Here is a 24,639-nt window from a genome sequence, read left to right as displayed (position 1 = left end):
ATAAAGGTGAGAAAGAATGAAAAGGAGACAAATTGCTAATTTTAATTTTGAAAGAGAAATATATTATTAGAAATTAGAAAAAAATTTTCTAAAACAAAATTAACGTTAACTGACTTTATTATAACAATAAATTAAAAGGTGGGAAAGTGAAATACGCTGTGGCTACCACAAATTGGAGTTAGGAATTTACGATCAAGGCTTGTCAAAGCATTAATGGTGCCTCGGAGACTAACTGAGGATCATATTATGAGTTAAGAGATGAGTTTAATTACTTGGAGGTATCGAAGACAGACATTCGAGAGGGGGTCCTCGTGCCTGTCACCTGCTATAAGTCCCGAGACAAAAGACAGCTGCGTAACAAAACCCAATCCTCTTCAATCTTCCCTGCACCTTTTATCCCTCATTTCATGCCACGATTCACACCATTGGATCCCCCCACGTGACCCTGTCTTGATGTTTAATAGATAAATTTTACTCATTAATATATTTTTAAAATATTACGGTAGAAAAATTAACTTTTCCCTTCTTAAAAGAGAAAATATGCACATATAAATAAATTATTATTAAAATTATAATAATTTTAGTGAAGTATTTATTTTTATATAATTTATATACATGCACACTTTATATTCTATGTGAGATCTTAAAAAATTAACTGCTGAATACTCTCAACTTAAGTAAATAGATTTTAATTAAGTCTATATTGAAATTTTAAGCTCTCTTTTATTTTTATTCAAGCGTCTTTTTTTTATTAATAAATAAAATATACACATATATAGATTAATGATAATAATAAATTATTATTAAAATTATAAAAATTTTAATAAAATTTTTATTTTTATATAATTTACGCACATGCAAACTTCATATTCTATATGGGATTCGAACAGTAGAAAAATTAACTTCAATCACATATTTTCTTGGCTATATACTATAACTTCTCCTCCAATGAATCTTTAATTTTAAAAATGTTAAATGATGAGAACAGAATTGATCTTTCTCTATACATACACATAACTAAATATTATCATTCATAGAATCTCTAAAATTTAAAAATTGTAAATTAATCCAATGAATGAATTGATTAATTAATGATTATCATCAACTCGATTTGTCTCTTCAGATTATATGAACCATCGAATTTGTAGCATCTTTTGACTTGGGCATAGGTTTTTGTTTTCTCATTCCTTTTCTTTTTGGAACAAAGTGAGCTTTTCTTGAGAGACATGGTCCAATAACAGTAGACGGTGAACAAGATTTGATATTGAAACAACGGGGTGTGGGCTAGTAGAGTCAAGCACTCAAGCTCCAGATACAATGCCTTTACTAGCTTTGCTAGCCTTTTTCATAGTTTCCCAGAGTTAAAAAAGAATCCAGACTTCACATTATTGTGGCGCTTTTGTCCAGTGTAGGGTTGAAAGTTGAAAAATCCTGTTACAAAAAGAGAACTACTAAAGGACATGGGAAGCACTTTCCCTTCCCTTTTACACGTGAAGAACTCTTTCCTTTGTGCTTTTTTCTCCCCAGCCAGCTCAATCAAGCCTCTCACTTAAGCATTGCAATGGCTTGGGTATATATTTAATTTTATGTATCTGACTCTATCATACCCTAATAAAACAGATTTAAATAGTGTATAACCGATTTAGGACGGGTTCAAGTTAAGTAACAATGCCAACCCTACTCCCACTTCCCAGCTTGTTGCCGATCTTTAAAGCAGAATGGTGACTTTTATGGAGAAATAATACATGATAATAAGAGAAAAAGGTCTATGATCTCCGCAAATCTTGTTTGAAACTGAGCCATTTGGCAAGCAAGGTGTCACGCAGTAGAAGAAAAGAACTTGTGAAAAATAAAGAGCTCATGAGATATCGTTTTCTAGCTTAAAGGCTAGGGTTTTGGCATGGGAAAGACGTAACATTAATTATGCATGCTTATTGTTCTAAATCCTTTTTTGTTTTCTTGTTTTCTTTCCCACTTGCTTTTGCCCCCTATTTCCATTGCACAAATGGATTGAATGTAGCTTGTGGCAGACATCAAGAAACCCATACGAAATAGCATTGGAGATTTGCCATGTAAATGACCCCCCACACCACCACCACCACCACCACCCACCACCCTCTCAGTGGATTCCGGCTTCTTCCACTATATTCGGTGGCCAAACTTTCAATTATTTATTTTTGACTGAAATATATAAACCTATGTCACTTTATTGGATATTTATATAAAAATTAGATTACATTTTCTTATCACATTGTAATTATAATTTTTAAAAATATAATTTAAGATTATATTAATGTTTTATGACTTTCACTTAAAATATAAATTTTAAATATATTCTTATAAATTTAAATATTTTTTTTCCAAATGTATCATAATTTTTACTATATTAATGAACACTCTTAACATTCAACGATAGATTGATAATATTATAAAAGATTAAGAATTATAATAAAGTATGTAGAGTTAATATTGTGTTAGCATTTTAAAATTTTTTGTTAAAATATAAATTTAAATAAAAATTTATTCAATTTTCATTAATATAACATCCTAATTATATATATATATATATATATATATATATATATATATATATATATATATATATATATATATCAGCCATTGGGCTATGGGGTTGCCCATCTTGGGTTCGGTGCACGTTCCTGTTGGATCCGGACCCATATGGTTAAATCATTGTAGGCTGTGATCTTATTTTGGATGTGGGCTTGAGGAGTAACAAATCTAAAATAAGTATTCATTTTAATTTATGAGCTCATTGTAATCAACCTAATATTGAAGTTTGTTTTAACAGTATGAAGCATCAGCCCATTTGAGAACAACATCGGCTCGGCTTGTCAACTGTATTCCTAGGCAAATGGACACTCCTTTTTGTTTTTCAAGTAATTAGAGATGTTTTAGATTTATAAGCATTAATTATTTGCAAACGGGATTTAATCTACTGGTTAAAGTTCAAAAATAGAAAAAAAAATAAAGAAGAGCAAAGACTATTTTAAATGGAGTTGTGCCGAGACAATTTAATTTTTATCAGACCCCTTCAAATCGTATTTTTTCAACCATGGAACAATCCATCATCTTCTTCAGCTTCAAAAATAAGATATCTTAGGACAAAACATAAACACAATTTCCTTTTTAATCGTTTACCAAATTAAGAATATTGTATTTGTTCTTTATTTTTGATAAAAAAAAAAATTAAAGAAAGAAAAATTTTAATCTAGATCTAATTAATTAATTAGAGACTCAATATCCACATATAAAATTAGTAAGATCTATATATATTTATATTTTAAATTTATAATGGATTGTATTTAAATAAAATTTTTTCTGACGTTACACCTTGCTTTCTTTGTTTATGTTTTATGCTTTTTTTTTTTTAATAAGCAGTTAATTTTATTAAAAATAAAAAGTCAAGAAAAACTTAGTAAATTCCTACCAAAGTAAAATTCAGCCAGTACGCATTCTCATACAATACAACCCAATTTAAGGTTGAGGATGCTTAGTGAAAAAACCTGACAGAAATTTAAAAAAAAAAAAAAAATGAGGCACTCCACCAAAAGAACCACAAACAGAAACTCTTGAAGGTGCATGATTTTGTATGATTCTTTTCTGAGTCTTGTTCAATTGGAGGTAAGTATAACTAAGTAGTAAAACTTCTTAGAAAATATAAAAAAGAGTTTTGTTTGATTTGCATTATCAAACTAATTTCTTGGGAAGTAAGCCATTCCAATTACCTGTGCAAGGTAAATAATTTATCAAGATGAAATTTGACCAATTATATTTTCCTAATTAAGATCAATTCATCTTTTAATTTGTTATACTTTAAATTATATTATGGACATTTTTTTTTCTTACAATTTAAAAGCAAATTTCTACTTTTTAGGATGTTAATTTATATATTAAATATATTTGTATCATACTTTTTAAGAAGTAAGTTCCTCTAATAAAAAATAAACTTTTTAAGAAATATAATATTTTGAATCAAACAAGGCTAGTGTAGAATGAAATTGAGAGCTATTTACTTTGATTGAAACAAAGACAAAACATTTGTATAATTTACACTTTGGCTGCTTGCCATATTGAAAATAATTACAGGGATGCCTTCTTTTTGTTCTTGTTACTGCGAGATGCATTGCTATACTAATTGTCTTGCTTTGTTCATTTTGGCAATTTGAACCTATATATTTGCAGAATTTTTTTTTTCTTGCTTTTGGTCTTGTCTTCATTTTGGCAATTTGGATTTTGGTCTAGAAGCTTTGGGACATGTATTGAGTTTAAAGAATCCCAGAACAGTCATCTTCATTAGCTTGTACATGATCAATGCTATTCAATTTTGAGTTTTTTTTTTTTTTTTTTTTTCTGTCAGGAGGTGTATCTCAACTGTTAGCCAACCAGACTAATTACCCTTTAGACTCCCACAATAGCCTAGAAATCACGGGAGCCAAATAGCGAGCTGAAACACCCTGGGTCAAACGGTACGCCCTCAAACTTGAACCTGAGACCTCTCTCAAGCTCATCTTATCATTAATCACCGAGTCAATGAATTATTGGTAATTTTGAGCCTCAAGTTAAGTGCTTATTCATAATTGAATTTTGTCTATCACTGAGCCCATAATCAGTGTATTTAAAATTCAAATTTCAAAATCTTGGGAGATTATTTTTTTGATAATCCGTATGCCGAAATACCACTTACTAAAAATTTGGGGATAAACTTTCTTGATGAGAAGTATAAATATATATATATCTTATAAGTTTCATACTACATTCCACCTTAAATATTTTTTTTTTTATCTCATCTCTTTTCTATGTAAAAATTCTAATACTTGAATATTCTTAACAATATATACCGACTTAAATTTATTTTCTAACCATGCATGCTCAAAATTGACTAAATGCTATTGGTTAAAATTGAATTACCGAGCTCTGAAATATCAATAAAGTTAGGTGAAGGAACAACAAAGGGACCGTGTATGTAGATGAATCAAAAAGACCTCTAAATCAATCAATTTAAGAGCATAACCCACGAGGTCCAGTACCAAAGGACGTAAGCCCCAGTGGTTTAATATATATATATATATATATATATATATATATATATATATATATATATATAATTGCTATGGCATGAAAATATAATGTTTTCTTATTTGGGTAACTTCTTAGGTTACTTGAGAGAAAATCCTCTCAACTGGTCATCTTCTGTTTTTGGGCATTTAGAGTCTCTGTGTAGATTGCGGCCTTCTCTTGCCCGAAAGCTCTCCTCTTTTGCCCAATGTGGATTTTTCTCTCTCTCCACCTCAAGCGAAGTTGTAAATAGGTATTGGGTTGTGTTACTTTTTTGTTTCTCTTGTAGGTTGAGTACTAAATAGTGAAGGAGTCTTCTTCTGCAACTTGCAACGTTGTTGAGTTTGGCTAGAGAACTTTGAGTCGACTTGGTTCGTCTTTTGGTTTAGCTCGTGAGAGGATGTACTGATGCTGTAGGGATGGGCATCTTAAGAATCGTATAGCCAGCTCACTGCGATGGTCATCCGACCCTCAAAACAAAGATGTTGTTCAAGCTCTGCCCATTGATTCTCCACACAAATCATTGGCGCTAGGTTTTCTGTCTCATGGAGGCATCGCTTTGATTTCTGGAAAAGATTTATTGGGGTGGCACTTTTCCATGTGATAGCCGAATGATCCCTTCTAGGGACCCGTGGGGAGGATGGCGCTGTAGGTGTTGGTTTCCTCCCTTGGCTCCTTGTGTTTTTCTAGCTAGGGCTTTGAGTTTCTAGACCTTTAGGCTGGATTATTTTCTGCATGGCTAACTTTGTTGGGCCTTTTTTTTAATCTGTAAACTGGTGATCTTAGACCTAGCATGTTGGGTTATCATCTACGCCTTGTTTTGTACTCAACTTTCTCTTATGCCCAATTAGGGCCTCATAAATTTTTTTTCTTTGAAAAAAAACATCTCTAACATTGTTAGAGATCCAAGATAATTTTAGAATTTAATTTAAAACTTTTTAAATTTAATTTGTATTATAAATGTCAACGTCTAAAATTAGATAATCTCGAGAAAGGTTATAATTTTGGGGAATGTTTTGTCCAATTGTTTAATGCGATCAATAGTTGATATATATTTAAATAGCTACAGTTTAATTAAACTTTTTCTCGTTAAGCTATTAGTTAATTTGAGTTTTTTTTTTATTTAGATTATATATATTACCCTTTTACAATAAAATAATTATAAAATTTTTATGTTTTCAAATTATTATTTTTTATATTAATAAATTATTTATAATTATAAAAAATAATCGATAAATATAAAAATACTATAAACAATAATTAAACAACTCATAATGCTCATTCTCATATGACAAAAAGATGTATATACAATAACAATAAATATAATTTAAAAAAAATTACATTTAAATTTTTATATATGTTGTGTAATATACTAATAGTTATATATCTATTTCAATAATAAAATAATATAATATATATTCTTATTAATTATTTTATATATTAACAAGATATAATTTTACCAAATATTTAGAATATATCAATATTACAATAAGCTATTAACTACCAACTATCAACAATAACTATTAAATGTATCATAGGGCTAAATCAAACAATTAATCTATTTATTAATTTCACAATCCTTCTGGGAAAGTGTAAAAGAAATAGGAAAAATGATATGCAAATTATTGGTATATGTCCTGCTTAACTGAGAATCGGTGATTTATTATCCATGACAACAGGGATTGGGACTCATACTTTATTAATGAACAATGCAAGGTTGGAAAGATGATTTTTCAAGCCAGTCACTATCAGTGGCATATTTCTATTCATGATTTCAGAGAGACTACGCAATTGTGGCAGTATAAAACAGCCGTTAACTAAGCAATTCGGTGGGGTTAGGTACGTTTGTGGGTGTTAAAATTTAAGTGAATTCAAGAGTCGGATAATCAAACCGACTAATTAGGTGCCAATGACATATAATTATTAGGGGTAAGGACGTGTGCCCTTTATTTAACTTTAGGTGTGCCCTAAGAACGAAGGGACACATCATCTTTTAGGTTATCAGTCTCATTTACATTGAGACCGCAGCCTGTATTTCTACAATTCCATTGCCTATATTAAAAGTTCAGAAAGAAACTAGCACAATGTATCTGCATGCGAGATATATAGGACCACAATTTATTCAAGCTATATTATAGATTGAGAAATGTGAAAAAATCTTATCATCTGATTCAAAGTTAAGCAGTTTATTAATTAAAATATTAAATAAAAAATAAATTAATTAAATTAAATTTTCTATAAATTAATATATTCAAACAAAATTACTTATAAAACTGGAATTTGTTGAGTTAATTGGTTTTGTTGTTAAATTGGATGGTTAGGTGCTTTTCCTGTTGCACTACAGTTGTTATTTATGGCTCTACCTGAGGGAACCCTAAAGCATCTGGAGTCAACACCTTTTCACATCCTACACATTTAGCAGTTATCCTCCATCACCTACAACTGCTCATAACTTCTTAATAACATAATATAAAAAAAATTAATAGCAGAATATATTTTACTAAAATCTTAAATCTTTTATATTATGGTCTATAACTTTGTATAAAAAATATTTTATTTATGGTAATATTTTTAATAAATAAATAATTATAAAAAATATTTTATTTATGGTAATATTTTTAATAAATAAATAATTATAAAAAATATTTTATTTTTCAAGGAAATATTATACAAAAATGTTCATCTTTATATGATCTAATATAATTATTTTGACAATACATAATCATACATAAAAGATTTAAAATTTATAAATATTCTCAAAAAATTATATTTTAGAAAATTATATTTTAAATTAAAATTTCATTTCAAGCAAATTATTTAATTTTCAATAGAGTTAGTGGTCAATTTGAATAGCTAGGACTAATCTTTTAACAAAAATACTAAATTTTACTCATAAACAAAGCAAGGACTGATTTGTAATTTTTGGCATACTTTAAAGACTAATTTATAAATTACCCTTTAATATAAAAAGATAGAGATCAAATCCTTCATTTCAATCACTATATATTTATATCTACTAGTTTTTTCTGCATCGTGCATTACATATTGTTATACCCATTACACAGACTCATGATTTAATTCTTTTTTATATAATTTTTTATTATTTTATATATATATTATATTTAATTATTTAAATTAAAATATTAATTTTAATATCATTTTAATTAATGATATAAAAAAATATTTATCAATTTAACAATTATTATTTTTCATTGATCATATTTTTATAAAAGTTATATATTATATTATTAACATATAATATTAACTTAATTATAAATTTAATTGTAATACAATAAAAAATTTAATAGTAAGTTTTAAAAACATAAATGGGCCAAGATGGTCAAAATTAAAATAAATTATAATAATAAATATGAGTTAGCTCATTAAATTAAATTCATTCATACTCCGTTATTTTACTTTTAAAAAATGAGATTTGTGTATATTTTATTTTTTTCATAATTTAAAATAATGTTAACTTATATAATGAGGTTATATAACTAAATTATTGTGAAATAATTTATTTATAAAATTAGAAAATAGGATAATTTTTAAAATCTATTTTGTATTTTAATAATAATAATAATTATTATTATTATACAATTTTCATTTTCATTATATTGATATATTAAAATTTTATATTGTTATATTGTTTAATACAAATAATTTTAAAATTTATTTAATATATAATTATTTAATACGTATTTTTATTTTTTAAATTTTAAATTTCTTATAAATACATTATAAATTAAAAAAAAATATAAAGTTAATAATGTATTTTCAATTATTTTATAATAATTATATATAATTAATACTATCAAGTAATCAAATTGTTTTTTTCCTCCTATTCCATTGCGTGTCTTGTAATTATTTATATTATTTTAAAAATCTAAAACACATCAACTTGAAATTTTTATTGATAAGAGAATAACTTTTCACATAAATATATAAAAAAATATAATTAGACTTTTTTATAACTTCATAGTCAAAATCAATAACCTAACTAAAATTGAATAATAGATAAAAAATGAAAAATATATTCATTCACATAAAGATATTAATATATTATAATTAATTTTTTATTTAAACTAAGTAAATCCAAGAAAAATAAAATCTCATACAATCAAATCTAAAATATACTTTTATGTACAAATGATATTAATTATCATAAACATTATTGGATGCATCAATATTAAACATGAAAAAAAAAATAAATCTATCTTAACCTATATAAATATTATTGAATTTTGCAAGAATATTGGTTTCATTTAGGGATGACAATAAGTTAAATTTTTGCGAGCATTAGATCTGACCTAACATTAATAGAATGAGTTTAAATAGTATATAATTGGGTTTGAGACAAACTCGATTTAAGAAATAATTCATGTGTCAACTTCGGGTTGATTCAGGTTTTGCATGTTGGGTATTTATTATTCGAACTCATTTATATAAATAAATAATTAAATATAAAATATATATTTTATATAATAATATTTATACATTTTTATATATTATATTTTATATAAATAGAATTTAAATATTTTATAGAATTATTAATAAAATTTTTTATGTAGATTATTAATTAGAAATATGTAAAATTAAACAGATTCAAATATTTTATAGTAATAATAATAATTAGATTTGAGATAAATTCATGTATTAAGAATATTAATTGAGTTTGGGTTTAGATTTGGATTCGAGCAAGGTATTCTTTGTCGGTACCCTACCCACTTCCCTAATTTCATTTGATATTAGCAATAATAACAAAATCGTAGTCATCACATTTACATGCATTACTTTGATAAAAATGATATCTGTAACATGTATAAAAACTCAAAAAATGTAAAGATTTATAAATAAATTTTGCCCATTAGAAAAAAAGACACACAAAAATATAGTAAAGAAAAAAAAAAGCATATTATACGTCAAAGTTAATTAGTATTGAAATATATTGCACAAAAATATAGTGTTTATATGTAAATGATTATTTGTTAGTAGTTTTTTTTTTTAAAGCAATAAATTTATAATAATAAAATATTTATCATTAAATATGATTAAAACTTCATATCTAATGATAAACATACAAATTTTTTTATTTAATTATATAGTTAATTTTTAATACTAATTTTATAATTATGTTAATTAAATAATTTTTAATAATAATTTTATAATTATGTTAATTAAATAGTTAATTTTTTTATTGTAATTTTACAATTTAATATTATAAATTTATAAATATTTAGAACAATTGAAAAAATAAATTAATGGAAATGAGATTTGGTGTTTAAGGTTGTATATTAATTTTATAATAATAAAAAATTAAATAATTTTAATGAATTAATAATACTTTTACAACTAAGAATACACAATAATAATAAGATTTTTTGGTGTAAGTAGAATTATTATTAAATAATATTAAAATTTTAATTTATATTAATATTAGAAACGAAAATTATTTATAGATTTAACGATAAATAAGCTGTTGCTAAAACTTGTTAGTGACAAATTGTATATAATAACTTGTTATTACTAAAAATATTAACAACAGATATGTTGTCACTAAAAATAATTAACGATGAATTGATTTAAATTAATAACGGAGTTTTGCCACTAATGTATATTATTAACGATAAATATATATGTTTATCGTTATTGATATGTTTTTATTAGTATTTTCATAAATAATATAAATAGCATTTTTTGAGAAAGTTATTGTCCTCCCTTCTCACACACACATTATATATATATATATATATATATATATATATATATATATTTATGGGGGATCAACTCAATTGAGTCCCTTTTAATTAATAAAGAGCTTAATAATTAAAATTATAGTGTTAGTTATTGATAAAAACTTGAAAAAAAAATATATTTATAATGAAAAAGACATATATAATCCTATCATTTACGGAAAAATACTTTGCAGAGAAAGAGAACATAATTTTTCCATTGATTTTCTCTCAGTAACCATAAGTCAAGAAAATCAACGCAAAATAAGCAATTTTCTGTGAAGCTTTGTTCTCCAAATTGTTATTTGAATGTTCTTCCTCTCTATAAAAATTTCTTCTAGTAATTCTTTATAAGTTGTTTACAAAGCAGGTAATTACTCTTAGGCTACGAAAATATTAATTCGTCTTTAATGTGATTATGTTTCAACTAGTGATTCAAGCATGATTATACATGGTTGTATATATTTATTGGTTAAGATTCATTGAGCTGTAGTTTTCCAACATTAGTATTTTTTTTTTTTTTTTTTTAAGCATATCTGCCATTAAAATTAATTAATTTTGCAATCTTAAAAACATGTTCTTGTGGCTTACTTTGATACAAGATTAATTAATTAATCTTAAAATTAATTAATTGTGCCATTAAAAAACTTTGTTGAAAAGAAAACGTAAAGTTTCTTCTAATTTTCTATCTATGACTGTGGATAGAAGATAATAAAAAACTAAATTTTTATAGAATTTTATGGTTAAAGCTATTATCTGATAAATTTTTAAAGCAATTATTTATGAATTTTCTGTAATTATTAATCCATAAAGTTTTAATTTTTCCAACAATATCATAAAGAAGTTCCCTGCTGTTCTTTGATATTATCTGCTTACAATAATGACTTAGCCATGGCTTTTCCACCACATTGAATTGAAAGGAAAACTAAAAATCATGCATGGTACGTAATTGATGAAATTCAGTTAAGAACAACAATTATGCAAAATGAATTAATTAAGCATTGAAATGTACACACAAAAACAACGCCAACAAATCAACGCAGAAAATAGAAATGAAATTCAAGAGAGTCAAATTAAAGTTCCTAACCACAGCAACAAAAAACAGAGTGGATAGTAAAAATGAAATCCACATGGTAATTTCCCAAGATTTGATTATTTAAAGAAAACTATTATTGCTTATATGGTTGATGGGAAGGCTCGTTGACATGAATGAAATATGGAAGAGAAATTTAGAGAAAGGAACATTGGAATTGGAATTTGGTTTTCCTTGAAAGCTCTCGAATTAAAGCGTCCATTTGGTTAGATATTGCATTAATTAATTCAATTTAATATCAAATATATATTTGGCTCTCCGCCAGCTCCATCTCCATCTCCAGCTCTATCTCCTTTCTTTTACAGTTCTAAACCTCAATACTCTGCTGTTCTAATTAATTTTGTTATCCATCCCTCGTTGGGAACGATTAAGTTACCTGCGAAAAATTATTATATTTGAATTTGATTAATTTTTTATATTAAGTTCATCTAAATTCAATTAAAATTTATATTTAATTATTTAAATTCGTTGTAAACTTGATTATTATTATCTGTTTAGTTTTATATATTTTAATTCATAATTTACATAAAATTATTTTTCTATTAATAATTTACATTTTAAAAATTTAATAATTTTATAAAATATTTAAATTCTACTTATTTAAAATATAATATATATAAAATTTGTAAGTATTATTATAAAAACATATATTTTATACTTTATTAATATTCATATCTAATATGTAAAATCTAAATCAGACACAAGTATATATTATTTATTAAACCCAAACTCATTCCAAATCCAATTATATAATATCTAAAATATTTTATTATAATTTTATCAGATAAGATATCCATAAATATTTTATCCATTACTATCCCAAATTTCTTATCTTTTTCACTTTATGGCCGATGAAAACCACAATATAAATTTATATTTTTACAGAATCTATTTCTCCTTTCTATATATTCAAGTATTGGTTAAATAAAATTTATCATCCATGTCCATAATTCTTGTGGTTTGATTTTGGAATTAGAAATACTATTACAGTGATTTGATAAATTTTATCTAATCTGTCAATGGAACTAGAACTTCTGATCCGATTTAAACTATCCTGTAACACATTTAAATGCATACAAAACCTAAAATAATATAAACTTGAATAATTCATAAAATTAAGGGCTCTTATGAATTATCCCGAAATCGAAGCATTTAAGCTTAATTGATCTAATTAGAATTCGTTCTAAAAAAATTGATATTCGAAATGACAAATTAAAATTCGCCAAATTTGATTCATTTACCACCACTAAATATAATTAATAATACAATTAAGGGTTTACGGACAAAATCAACAAATTGAATATTATCCAATTCCAAAACAGAAAACTCAATCCTAAGAGAAATTAAGTTAACCGAACAGATTTAGCTGAATCAATTAACACTTATTGTTATTATTATTATTATTACATTTTTTTTTATAATTAGCTCCAATTAGAATTTAAACTCTATATTTACAGTCTTGAAAATGACTCAGTAAAGGTCATTGGTATTTTAATAATATTTTTTAATATTTATTTAAATAGTAAAAAAAAAATTTTCTTTTTGGACTTAATTGAATTTAATGCAGCATGTAGCGCAAAAAATGATCGATATCTGATCAAATCATTGAAAATAAATAAGATTCAATCCAAAATCTAAAGGTAAAATAAATTAAAGATAGTTTTATAAATAAGAAATTTCATTGAATAAATTTAAAAACTTGTACATAATGAAAATACAATAGGTATTTATAAAATTTTAAATCCTAATTTAGGTAGGAATAAATTAAAAAAATTTTAATTTAAATAGAAATCATATCTAAAGACCTAGATTAAATAAAAATAATATTTTAGAGTTCTAAATAAATTAAAAAATATGAATAAAATCTATTATTAGCATTAGGAATGCTAATTTATATAGAAACCGTAATATATTTTTAATTGAAAAGAAGATTTTGAAAAATAAATTACGTTTAGAAAAGTATTTCGTTTCTATTTCCAATTAAAAATGGATGTTAATTTCTAGAAGGTAAAAAAAAAATTGTTTATTTTAAACCATTTAAAAAATTAAATTTTGAATAAAATAATAAATTACTAATAAAAATAAAATATTAAAATACTATTCATAAATTTCTCCTAAAATAAATTAGCACTAAAAAATGATAAAAAAATTACTCTAATAAAAGTAAATTAACAAAAAATCTACTATATATATATTATAATAAAAATTACTAAAAAGAAATAACAAATAAAATATTTTTAATTAAAAATTAAAATAATAAATGTTAATTTTAAAAACTACTAATAAAAAATAAAGTGCTATCAAAAAATAATTATAGAGCAACTAAAAAAACAGATTACTAATAAAAGTTAGTAAACATTACTAATTTTATACTAAAAAAAATTAAATTAAGCAAAAAATTACTATATACATATTATAACAAAAATTAATTAAAAAAATAAGTAACTAATGAAAATATTGTTTATTAAAATTAATAGTAAAATCACTATAAAAACACTTAGAAAAATTTACTAGTATGAAATTAATACTAAAATTACCATTAATATATTATAATAAAAAATTACTAAAAAAATAAAGTAATAATAAAATTAAAATAAAAGAGAGAGTTAAAAAAAAGATAAGAGAAAAAGAAATGAAATATAAATGGAAGAAAATGAAGAAGGGAATGAAAGAAAATGGAATAAAGAGTGAAATGAGAGAAAATGAAATGGAAAAAAATTAATGAAAAAATTAGAATGAAAGATAAAATGAAGAAAATAAAAGAAAATGGTTGAATGATTGAAATGAGAGAAGAGAAGGTCGCAAATTAAAAATAGATTTTAAAATTCGTTAAGAATAAGCAGAAAAAAAAAAGAAACTTTTCCTTTCACAAATTAGAAACACATTTTTGAATTTGTTTTTAAATTTAAAATGTAATATTCAGATAAAAATCATAATTCTTAGAATGAATTAAAATTCCCTAGCTAATAATATTAATTAGCAACAAAAAAAATTTACCGATTCATGGCTAATACTTTTCCGGTATAGTTTTTCGTAACGCATTAAAATCCATTGCTAAAAATTAATTTTTTAATTACTTATAGATAAGTAATGAATTGTATTTTTTGTTAAAAACCTTATCGCTAAAAGGTTTTAATGATGGATCCATCACTTATTTGTATTATTAGTGATGATTTAATGTGGTTCCATCAATTTGTCGCTAAAGGTCTGTTTTTATTGTATATGAATTTTCACGTCTATTACTAAATTAAAAAAAGAGATGTTTTCCTTCATAGTTTTTAAGGTTCATAATTTAGACTTAAATCATTTTCTAAATTTTGAAATAGATTCAGAGTTTATTTCTAAATTTACATGAAAAAAATACTTTTTATTTTCCTCCATAATTTTCATACTTTATAGTTTAAAAATGAAATGAATTTTAGAGTCTGTTTCTAAATTTTGAAACTTTCTTGCAAGTTTCGTTTATAATTTATAAATGGGTTTTGGAATCCGTTTATAAATTTTGTAATTTTTTCAAGCTTTATGGTTTAGAAAAGAACTTTAAGTATAAATTTGGAGTCCATTTCTAAATTTTAGATATTTTTCTTCAAATTTTACTATTTAAAAATAAATTTTAAAATTTATTTATAAATTAATTAAAAAATAAATCGATTCCGTTTCTAAATTGTAAAGTAAATATTTTATCAATGAAACTAGAAATAGAGTTGTTTAGCTCTAATTTTTTGGTACTAAAATTAGTAACACATTATTATTCATTTCCAAGATTTGTTCGTAATCCATTGCCAAATTTAATGCATAAATTTGGTTCCTGCAACTCTTTGCAAATTAGAAATGGGCATAATCTATTTTTAATTGTATTTGCCATTCCGACAATTTATTATAATGATATTAATTTATTACTTATATAACTTGAATTTTAGATAAATATTTCAATAATTCGAATTATAACTTGACCCCAAAAAATTTCATATTATGGCCCGAATGAGATATTTTAAAAAGTCGGTAGTGAAATCGAAATGCACAAGCTTTGGTTTTGACTTCTTGTGCTGATGAAGTAGCTTAATTTTCCAGCCGCAAACTTTGCCAAAATTTGCAAGAGGATTAATTGAGCTGAGAAAAGGAGGCGTGGCCGGCGCCCCAAAAACTAAAAAAGTAGGCCAATTGAATGTTATGTTATGTGGGATTGATATTTCTGCTTTCTTTTTAATTTCTTATAATAAATTTTAATAAAGTAGTGAATGATTTCAATTATATATTATAATTAAATCTATGAAGGGTGAAAGTTCAAACAAACCTCTTTAAATTACTAAAATTGATTAGAACATAATAAACAAACTAAATTTATTTTCTGTAAAATAAATAAAAAGTTTGGAAGAACTTAACACTGTGAGCAACAAACTTATAATATTGATTTGCCATTGTAATTTCTAAACAACATGTTGAGTGTATGGGGAAGGTCAAGTTAGCTTAGATTTAGTTGGATATGATTATGCTACGTTTTTCTTGATTTTAATAATAAAAATTATTTACTTATAAAAAAAATTCTAAACAACATTTTTATCCATTCAATTTTTTTTTACTGATCTAATACTATATATATATAATTATTTTATTTACATTTGAGTTAATAATTGGATTAATCATATCATAACATAAACTTTCATAAAAATATGGCATATATTATAAATATAATAATTAATTTCTAATTCTTTTATAAAAGATAGATTTCGAATTAATAAATATTTTTATTTATAAAATTAAATAAATTAACATTAAATTTTCAACTTAAATAATGACTATAATAATTTCGAGTTGCAAATTACTATTTAATACAAGTGCATTAAACAGTTATATATATATATATATATGTGTGTGTGTGTGTGTGGTTATTGCTTGAAGGAGAAGCAGCAGATGTAGCCCTTTTGCTTAGAAAATAGACGTGTTAATCATGAAGAAAAGTAATTAAAACAAGTAAAACCAACTACATGGGGCTCTCAATTGTAATTTCCAAACCTAATTCACTTTCTGATGTACCAAAAAGAAAAAAAAAATTAATCACTTGGAAGTACGAGGTACAGTGTTTTTGTTGTGTAGGAAAATCTTTTATCAGTTTTCTGCCCTGAGAAATTGAGATATCGTCGTAAGATAGATAAGATAGGTAAGAAATCGGTTTAGCTATGCCTGGAAGCCAACTGAAATTTGGCTTTGGCTTTGGCTTTGGCTTGTTATGCTAATGAAGTAGCTTAATTTCCAGCTACAACAAACTTTGCCAAAATTTGCAAGAGGATTGATTAAGCTGGGAAAAGGAGGAGCGCCCAGCGCCCAAAGAACTAAAAAGTAGGCTAATTGAATGTTATGTAGGTGTTGGTATGGACTTCCAACTACTCCCCTTCACAACTGCCCTAATTTATATGTCAAAAATATGTACAATAAAATAAAATTAATTTGCCTTTACTTATTGCATTAACCCAAGTGACCCATAAATTAAAATAGGCAATTTTTTTTTTTTTTTTTAAATAATGGATATAAGTCTATTAGTTCCCTTCTCTCTCAGCCACATAATATTTTCATGACCATGCTTTCTCCTCTTCTTTTATAAACCCCTCATAACCTCTCTCTTCATTTCATAGCTCAATACTACTGCTCACAAGCCACAACACAAAACGTCCTTTCTATCTCTCTCTCTCTCCCTTAAATGGTCATGGGGGCTCATCGACATTTTGAGCCAGTAATGAAATGTAGCACCGAGAGACGATCAAATCAGACGGTGGCTGCAGACCTTGATGGCACCCTTCTTGTGTCAACAAGTGCTTTTCCCTACTTCTTGCTTGTTGCACTTGAAGCTGGGAGCATCTTAAGAGCGCTAATCCTTTTAGCATTGGTTCCATTTGTATATTTTGTATACGTGTTTGTATCGGAGGCAATGGCAATCAAGACCTTAGTGTTCATTACCTTCGCAGGACTTAAAATAAGAGATGTTGAGCTTGTTGCGAGGTCGGTGCTGCCCAGATTCTATGCGGATGATGTTCATCCTGAAACTTGGAGGGTGTTCAATTCCTTTGGCAAAAGATACATAGTCACTGCTAATCCTAGGATTATGGTCGAGCCATTTGTCAAGACCTTTTTAGGTGCTGACAAGGTTCTTGGCACTGAGTTAGAGGTTACAAAATCTGGCAGGGCAACTGGTTTCGTCAAGAAACCTGGAATTCTTGTTGGAAAACATAAAAGAGACGCCATCTTAAAAGAATTTGGCACTAATTTGCCTGATTTAGGCCTGGGGGACCGCGACACTGACCATGACTTCATGTCCATATGCAAGGTTAGATCTCAAGACCACTGTAATTTCTTTATCTTCTTTTTTTATTATTATTTTATTTATATATCTTCTTTTCGAGCTTGTTAATGAGCTGTTTCTTATCTCGATATAGCCTGCGAATACAGTCCAGCATTTACTGAGGGTTTGGTGAGAATGTTTATGGCAACGCTATTTTCTCCATGAACCCTTCCCTGATTCGTGTCCTAGGAGCGCCGATCCACCAATGTGCTTTTGTTTTTTAAATTTGCTAACGGCTTCTTTTTTTCGGACTCTTTTATCGCTTTCCCTGTTTTTCTTTATTAATTTCTTAACTAAGATTTAATTAAGTGTAAATTACTCTAAGGTCCTTATAGTTTGTCAAAATTAATTATTTAATCTTTATTTTTTACGATCTAATCAAATCATTTATGTATTTTATAAAATCATACTTTTTATTCCTTTTGTTTAAAAAAAAATTAATCAATTTATTTTAACATTAAGTATTTGTACTTATAATTTTATCTATATATCCATATTATTTAATTCTTATAATTTTAATTATCTATACTATTTAGTCTCTCTCTAATCAACGCTAAAACAAGTTGAATAATATTTTCTTCTACAGAAATCCAACAGAAGGATTGAAGAATTTAATTTTACAAAATAAAATGATATTTTAATTGGTTTTAAAAAATAAGAACTAAATAGTTCATTTTTATAAACTATAAAAACTTGATAGTAATTTATCCCTTTAATTAAATGTTGTATAGATAATATTTATTTTCACTAGTGGATTTTAAACAAATTATACTTAAATTATTTTTAAAATTGTGAGATTACAAATTTGGACTTGATCATGAAAGTCCAACCACATACATTCATCATGTCTAAACTACTCTTTATTCCAGATGAAACTGTAATCATGGACCTCATGTAAGAGACATGATTCATGAGTTGTATTTTCTGCTCATCTTTGGTTCACTTAGCAACACTGTTATATATTTATGAACATAAAGATTCACAGTATATTTTGATGGACATGAAATTACAATTTTCTACTTTACCATATTCATTTTATAATTTGTCTGTTCATGAAGCAATGTTTAGGTTCTATACGAACTTGGAATTGTATTATTTAATAAGCCAGACTGAAAATTGATGAAGTAAGATATATAACACAAAAAGGGGACAATAAACTTGATTTTATTATTATCTGTCACAAATGAAACTGCAGGCCTTAAAATTTTTTTATTGTAATAGAAAGCGAGAACACACAATTTTGGTGCATGCCTATGTATATAGAAAAATACTATTAGCTATATTTATACTTCTGCGATCCTTTTGCATGGCTAGAGTTGATTGGTAATTGCAAGAACTGGGTCCATTTCATTTAATGCACAAGTAAATGATTAGCTTGTATTAGTTTGATCTATTAATACAATAAATAATGCATGCTATACCCTAATAATAATATCATTTGAAGAGGAAATCAATAATTGCTTCTAGTTTTGACATATCAATTTCTTTGGTAAACTGCAGGAAGGATACATGGTGCCAGCAAGCAAGTGTGAGCCACTGCCAAGAAACAAGCTGCTAAGCCCTGTGATATTTCACGAGGGACGATTAGTTCAGAGGCCTACTCCTCTGGTTGCCCTCTTGACATTTCTATGGATGCCAATTGGAATTATTCTGTCAATCCTCAGGGTCTACCTTAATATCCCATTGCCTGAGAGAATTGCCTGGTACAATTACAAGATCCTGGGAATTAAAGTTGTGGTTAAGGGCACTCCTCCACCACCTCCCAGGAAAGGCCAAAGTGGAGTTCTCTTCATTTGCAACCATCGTACTGTTTTAGACCCTGTTGTGACTGCAGTAGCCCTAAGAAGAAAAATTAGCTGTGTGACGTATAGCATAAGCAAGTTCACTGAAATAATTTCGCCCATTAAAGCTGTTGCTTTATCAAGGGAGAGAGAAAAAGATGCCGCTAATATCAAGCGTCTGCTGGAGGAAGGTGACTTGGTGATCTGCCCTGAAGGGACCACCTGTAGAGAGCCATTTCTTTTAAGATTTAGTGCTCTTTTTGCTGAACTTACAGATAGAATAGTGCCTGTTGCAATTAATACAAAACAAACAGTCTTCCATGGCACTACAGTTCGAGGGCACAAATTGTTGGATCCTTATTTCGTGTTCATGAATCCAATGCCAACTTATGAGATCACCTTCTTGAATCAGCTGCCCACGGAGCTCACTTGCACAGGTGGGAAATCCGCCATTGAAGTTGCAAATTACATACAGAAGGTGCTTGCTGGGACACTGGGATTTGAGTGTACTAGTTTGACTAGGAAGGACAAGTATGCTGCGCTTGCAGGCACAGATGGCCGAGTTCCATCTAAAAAGGAAAAAGAAAACGAAAAAGAAAAGGCTTAAGATAGAAGAAATTGGCATAAATTTGCAAATTTCTTTATCTCCTTATTAATTGTTTTCATATGTTTGAAACTTTATCACAAAAATAAACATTTATCTTAATGATGTTCAGTATAAATCAAATAACCTTTTTTTAAAATTTTCTAATCTATATTATATATTGCTTCTTATTTTTTATATACATTACATATTTTATAATCTAGCTAGCTATTTATGTGTTCACATGTAAATGTAATTAATTTTCACCTCTAAAAGGCGTTTCATTAGGAGGCAACCCTGGTGATGGTGATGTTAGTGGCAGCCGCGGCAGCTTAGTAGGGGCCATATAGTAGCTAATGGCTGGTGAGATGTGATGAAGGCTAGCTTCAGCTGAGTGGATGTTTGTAAAACTGCGTTAATTGCATTGCTGTTTTTTTGGCTTATAAATGCCATTGCATTTTAAACAATCGTCCAACACAAAATAACAATAATACATTTAATTTATTATAAATTAAGACATAATTTGATGAGTCTGACATATTTTATATGAAAGTTTCATTATATATATTGTGTTATGAAATGAGATGGTTCTGCTCTGATTAAGAATTTTCTGGATAGAGATGATAAGCGACTAGCCATATCGTACATCTTAATTAGCATTATATCATCTGTCCTGCAAGTAATTTATTGGGGGAGCGTCAGCATGGACCATTGCCTGCAAAATTAGTTAAGGCACAATTCCTTTAAATTCACCGACATTTTGACTTTATGTAATCCATAGTTTGCAGACCTATATTGCCAGCTTCAGAATAACTCCTTATTTATTACAGAATAAGGTTGAATAGATGCAGGCCAATTAGTTCCATTTTTGCGCTGATTAAAGTACAGAAAGAAAAGAGATTTAAAATTTGAATTTATCACTTTATTTATTTATTTTAAATAGAGGGAATGAAAGAATTGAGATTCGAATTTGTATTTATTAACAGAATGATATGCCTTCAATTATTGAAATAAATTATAAGCCTAAGCATTATTTTATTTTAATTAAAAAAAGTGCTCTCCTGTACTTCTGGTTAAGGACCTGATCAAAATTAGAACCAATCAAATTTATTTTTGACTTAAATAGTAAATAAATTGAATCGAAATTGAGTTGAAATCAAATTGGATGATCCAAATCAAATAACCTTTTTCTCATTTGAAAAATTAAAAAAATTTGTAAAAAAGTTCTTGACCAGTTAATTTAAACCTAAATCAAATGAAACTGAAATCTTGAGTATTCACGATTTCAGTTCGGGTTCACCCTTTTAGTTAAATCCAAACCTACCGGCGGCTGGTCTACTCTCTGGTTTTTAGGCTGTCTTGAAAGTTTGGCAGAGATTTTTTTTTTTTTTTTTCCTTATCCGGAAGAGCTTGGCAGAGTAAACAGTCGTATAAATGGTTAGTAGTTAGCTAGCGGGCCTTGAATTTAATTCGACAACGTATAAATCAATAAGGAAGCTGCCAGTTTAGCTGAAAGAATAGAAAGTGGTGTTGACGTCACACGGGATTCTTCAGAAAAGACAAATGCCATTTTTGCCTGGAAATTCAAAGTAACAGGGGAATGAACAATAACTGGCTAGAGTTTTCATTGTCAAGTTGATGTGGAACCATGCAAGTTCAGGGATAAAATGGTCTCTGCGTCTGCTCCAGCCTCATCTCCAGCTAGACCTGGCCACAGGTTTTAAATCTGATTGGATTCTGCCATGTTCAAATTTAGGGCTGGTCCCTCATGTTCGATTTCTGCGTTCAAATCAGCTATGAATGTTATTTAAATTATCTGCTTCAATCTTTTCTTTTAGTTTTGAATTAAAATTAATAGTTCAATTCAGTTTCAATCACATTTAAAAGAAAAAAAATTGATGTAAAGGACATTAAAAAAATACTGTATGAAATGAATTATTTAAAATTAAAATTAAAATTATTGTTGAATTTATCCATTTTATAAAATTACTTTAGTTCGATTCATTTTCTTTTTTAAATATAAATTAATAATATGTCTATGCATTGCAAGCGTTTACATTATTCATTTAATTTAATTTTTATATATAAAGATAATTATATATATAGACAAAAATATTTTTATTTATTTTAAATATTATTTTCATCATAAAAAGTTTAAATATGGTGAATTAGTTTCAGTAAATATTTTATATATTTAAAATTTCACATATTAGAAATCACAAAATGGAAAATTAGAAATATACAATGAATTTTTAATAGTTAATAATAAATAAATATTAATTTTTAAATTTAAAAGAAATATGTTAATTATTAATCTTATCAAAATATAGAAAAAAAGAAAAAAAAAATTCAAAACGATGCAATACTGCTCACCACAGTTCTGATAATCAAAAGTTGTTGCAACAATTTCTTCGCTATGAGAGTGTTTAATTAATTGATCTTAAACATGTGAAAACGTGATGAATTATTCATTTCAATAATCAAACTTCACATCATCCGTTATGAATATTGAAAAATTTTGCGCCATAATTTATTATGCAAAATCTTAAATTATAAACTTTCATTCTCTGAAAGATTATTAGATAAATCTAAGTTTGTCTTAACATTCATTGCTTAAACTATAGCAATTTCAGACTTCAATTTCATAAATTGAAACTCTAAGAGTTTAGAATTGTTGGTAAAATTCCAATTTCACATTTGAAATCACATTCATACTAAGAAAATCTAAATAGTATTATAGAATGTAGGAAAAAAAGAAAGGGAGATATCATAATGTAGAAATTCAAATAAGATCATTGACATACCTAACGGCAAGAGAACTGTTTGGTAATTTGCTAGCAACACCTCTGGTAAATTCATATAAAGGAAAATCATTCAATTTAAATGTAATCTTTGTGGCTTTCTTAAGCCCATTGAAGTTATTTTCATTTCTCAACAAGAAATAACCATTTTAGCAGTCTAATCACCCTATGCATAAATAAAACAGCATGCACTTCAACATCTTGTTAAAAAACCTAAAATGGTAATGCCAACTACCTATTGTAATTTTCGCAACTTCTATGATGCATACATTTTGCATAGTCATTTAGGTCTAATTTCATAGCTATTTTATTCTATTATTAGTTATTTTTAGCTAATTTCATTAGTTAATTAGTTAGTTTTCCATAATTGTCGATTTTGGATTAATTTGTATCTTTTACTTTGTTTTGTAGGAAAAATGGTGTTTTTGAAGGACTGAAGAGAAATTTTGCCATTGAGGAGTGACTTCTACAGCCAAAGATGTCAAAAACAAGTTTTCAAGCTGAAATATGCATTGATCAAATTGTGCATAACTTGCCGCATAAGCTATGCAGATCTGCATAAGGAGAAAAATCATGCCTGTAACCAACCGAAATGTGCATAAGGAGATCGCATAGCTTATGCACATTCTCGCCTCCCTTATGCACCTTCACGCAATTGTGCATAGCCTATGCACCAAGTCATGCGCATAAGTGAACCAGATCACGAAATCGCATAAGGGACTGCATAACTTATGCATCCACTTATGCAATCCCATAAAGAGTTCATTAATGAGTCGTGAAGATTCCTCGATAATTCCTCCTAGAACACACCATTTTAGGGCTCCATGTCAGAAAAATGCTATAAATAGTCTCATTTTCCCATTTTAAAGAAGGGGGAGGAAAGAAAGGAGGAAAGGAGCAGGAGCAAGGGCAGCTGAAGAGTCACATTTAGTTTTCCACACCATTTTCCAACCAGATTTGGGATTTCTTTCTCTTCTTACCTTTTCCTACATTTCTAGTGTTGAGTTTTTTATTTCTTAGCTTAGATTAGAGTTTTATTTCCATTTAAATTCAGAATATCTTGTAGACATTATGGGTAGTGAGTAGTTTCATTTTGATTCTGGAGTAAGGGATGTAATATTTAGTTATTTTTGTGGATTTGAGCTGGGTTAGTCCCAATTTAATGAATTTATGAGGTTTAATCCATTTCTTGTGTGCTTATTCACATGCTTAATGAAGGGCCCCATTAAGTTATGTTCT

General features: G+C 26.9%; 1 protein-coding gene across 1 annotated transcript; it reads left to right on the top strand.

Moving 5' to 3' along the window:
* Positions 1-17,458: 17,458 nt before the first annotated feature.
* LOC110652397 (glycerol-3-phosphate 2-O-acyltransferase 6) lies at positions 17,459-20,759 on the top strand. Its single transcript, XM_021807979.2, has 2 exons — positions 17,459-18,220; positions 19,736-20,759. The coding sequence occupies exons 1-2, from the start codon at positions 17,597-17,599 to the stop codon at positions 20,621-20,623; spliced, it is 1,512 nt and encodes a 503-aa protein (XP_021663671.2). The 5' UTR covers positions 17,459-17,596; the 3' UTR covers positions 20,624-20,759.
* Positions 20,760-24,639: the final 3,880 nt, after the last annotated feature.

The sequence above is a fragment of the Hevea brasiliensis genome, chromosome 3 (assembly GCF_030052815.1).
Source record: "Hevea brasiliensis isolate MT/VB/25A 57/8 chromosome 3, ASM3005281v1, whole genome shotgun sequence".
Taxonomy (NCBI): Eukaryota; Viridiplantae; Streptophyta; class Magnoliopsida; order Malpighiales; family Euphorbiaceae; genus Hevea; species Hevea brasiliensis.
The sequence above is the reverse complement of the archived record's forward strand: the minus strand, read 5'-3'. Positions and strand labels throughout refer to the sequence as shown.